This window comes from Nanorana parkeri, unplaced genomic scaffold (assembly GCF_000935625.1).
Source record: "Nanorana parkeri isolate BGI_ZX_2015 unplaced genomic scaffold, ASM93562v1 scaffold69, whole genome shotgun sequence".
In the NCBI taxonomy this organism is placed as follows: domain Eukaryota; kingdom Metazoa; phylum Chordata; class Amphibia; order Anura; family Dicroglossidae; genus Nanorana; species Nanorana parkeri.
The window spans coordinates 1,902,507-1,904,309 of NW_017306337.1; the positions used below are offsets into that span (position 1 = coordinate 1,902,507).

The 1,803-nt window shown below is 40.6% G+C and overlaps 1 protein-coding gene across 1 annotated transcript in view; it reads right to left on the reverse strand.

The window, feature by feature from the left end:
* Positions 1 to 825, reverse strand: part of VWA5B2 (von Willebrand factor A domain containing 5B2) — a 32,975-nt gene extending 32,150 nt beyond the window's left edge. Inside the window, exon 1 of the mRNA XM_018576548.1 lies at positions 656 to 825. Within this exon, the coding sequence (XP_018432050.1) occupies positions 656 to 794 (139 nt within the window). The 5' untranslated portion in view covers positions 795 to 825. The remainder of the gene's footprint in view (positions 1 to 655) is intronic.
* Between the last annotated feature and the right edge of the window lie 978 nt (positions 826 to 1,803).

Below are 1,803 nucleotides of genomic sequence, written 5' to 3' on the forward strand. Positions count from 1 at the left end.
CTGTGGCGGGGGGTGTGGGGGGGGTGGTTGGCAGGTAGGGCTTGGCCTTGGGGTAGCAGAGAGAGTATATCCGGCCCTGGCAGTAATCCAATGCGAAACTCTGTGCAGGAGCTTCCTATAATAAAGACCAGTCACTGCTGCTCTCTCTTCTTGTGCAGGGTGACTTGGTCTTTTATCCAACCGCTCTTGTAGTTTTCTTCAGGCAGCCTGTAGTGGATGGACCTTTTGGATCCTTCTCACAGCTCTGCTCTCTGCACAGGCCACGTCTGTACAGGCGCCGGATCGTTTGTACCGTGCGGCGGCTGAAGCTGTTTTCTAGCCAAAAATTTATTTTTTATCATGTGTGTGCAAATAGTAGGAAAATCCCCCGGATGGCAAGTGGTTAAGCAATATATTTAAATTAGTTTTTTGTACTTGGAGTTCAGATTTGAATGCCTGCATCCAAGCACATTGCTTAGATAGGCAGGTTAAAAAAAAGACATAAGGCAAAAGACCATAAGAGTATTACCAAGAAACGAAAATTAAATTAACAACCTTGCATTCTCAGAAACCTAAACCCATAGTTGGTCCAGATAAACTTTACCCTTACACCTTACTCTAACAAGGAAAAAAAATCCTCTCTAATGCCATTATCTTAGTGTGAACATAAACCTACCTTGCATGGTTTCACTACTAGTGTTGCGATAGGAGAGGTAAGCACGGAGCCCCAAACTGTATCCACTGGCACAGGCACTTACACATGAGGCCTCTAGGGGGAGCTGCACCCAGGTGCATGTATCGAATAGGCCAGGCATTCTGTTGCTGGTAAAAAGGCTTTTTTATTAATTATTAAATGATTACAAAAAATATATCAAGACATACTTAGCATTTCTTACCTACCGATTCAGTCCTCAGGTCTGTAAACACAGTATTTGATAAGGAAATGACACAACCAGAAGCACTAGAAGTTAATCATATACCAAGTAAACCGGTCACAAACATGGGCAATTCAATCTGAGCATGTGATGTAAACATTCTTCAGCAAATACTATATTTAGTAAAAGAAATAAAAAATCAGTAGGTCCAGAAATATAAAACATGTATATTTATTTTTCCACTGGAATGTTGCTAAACACTCTTTAAACCATAATCCTCCTTTATATTAAAGGTCCACCTGTCACACTAGATGACATTTCAGCTTGGGTGACAGTAGGAGCACTTGCACTAGCTTTTACAATGGGAGAGAAGTCAGAGTATAGAAATGACTGACTGCTTCAATCACTGATTTTTGTTTCATGAACTGGGAAGAGAACATGTAGAGTTCAGGCAGAGTTAAAACCCCTGTATAGCATGGAATAAAGGAAAGGCTGAAAAAAATGCAAGGTGGTCAGTGACCCAAATGACTACTTGAAAAGATATTTTGTGTCTTAGGAGAACTTCCTATGCTTTACACTGTTACACATATGTCTTTTTGCATACTTACATGACATAAGAAATTGATGTTGAAGGTTAGTATAAGAAAGTAAATGTACAGTGCACTCTATAGGTCGTGCGTGTGTTAAGCCATATATTACCACTCGGCAGTTTGCTGGTACACTTTCTGGTTACCTAGTTGCTGGGTAATTTAGTATTGCCATGATAAGTTCCTATGTTTGCCAGAGGATTAATCATTTATCTGGACACTGCAGCATCCTGAACAGTAACTGGCATTCAGTGATTAGGAAGGAAACATATTTTGGTGGATCAGAAGTGATGTGGAGAGAGGAATATGCCCTTTTGTGGAACAGAAGAGATGTAGGGTAAGAGATGTACAGTACACTTTAG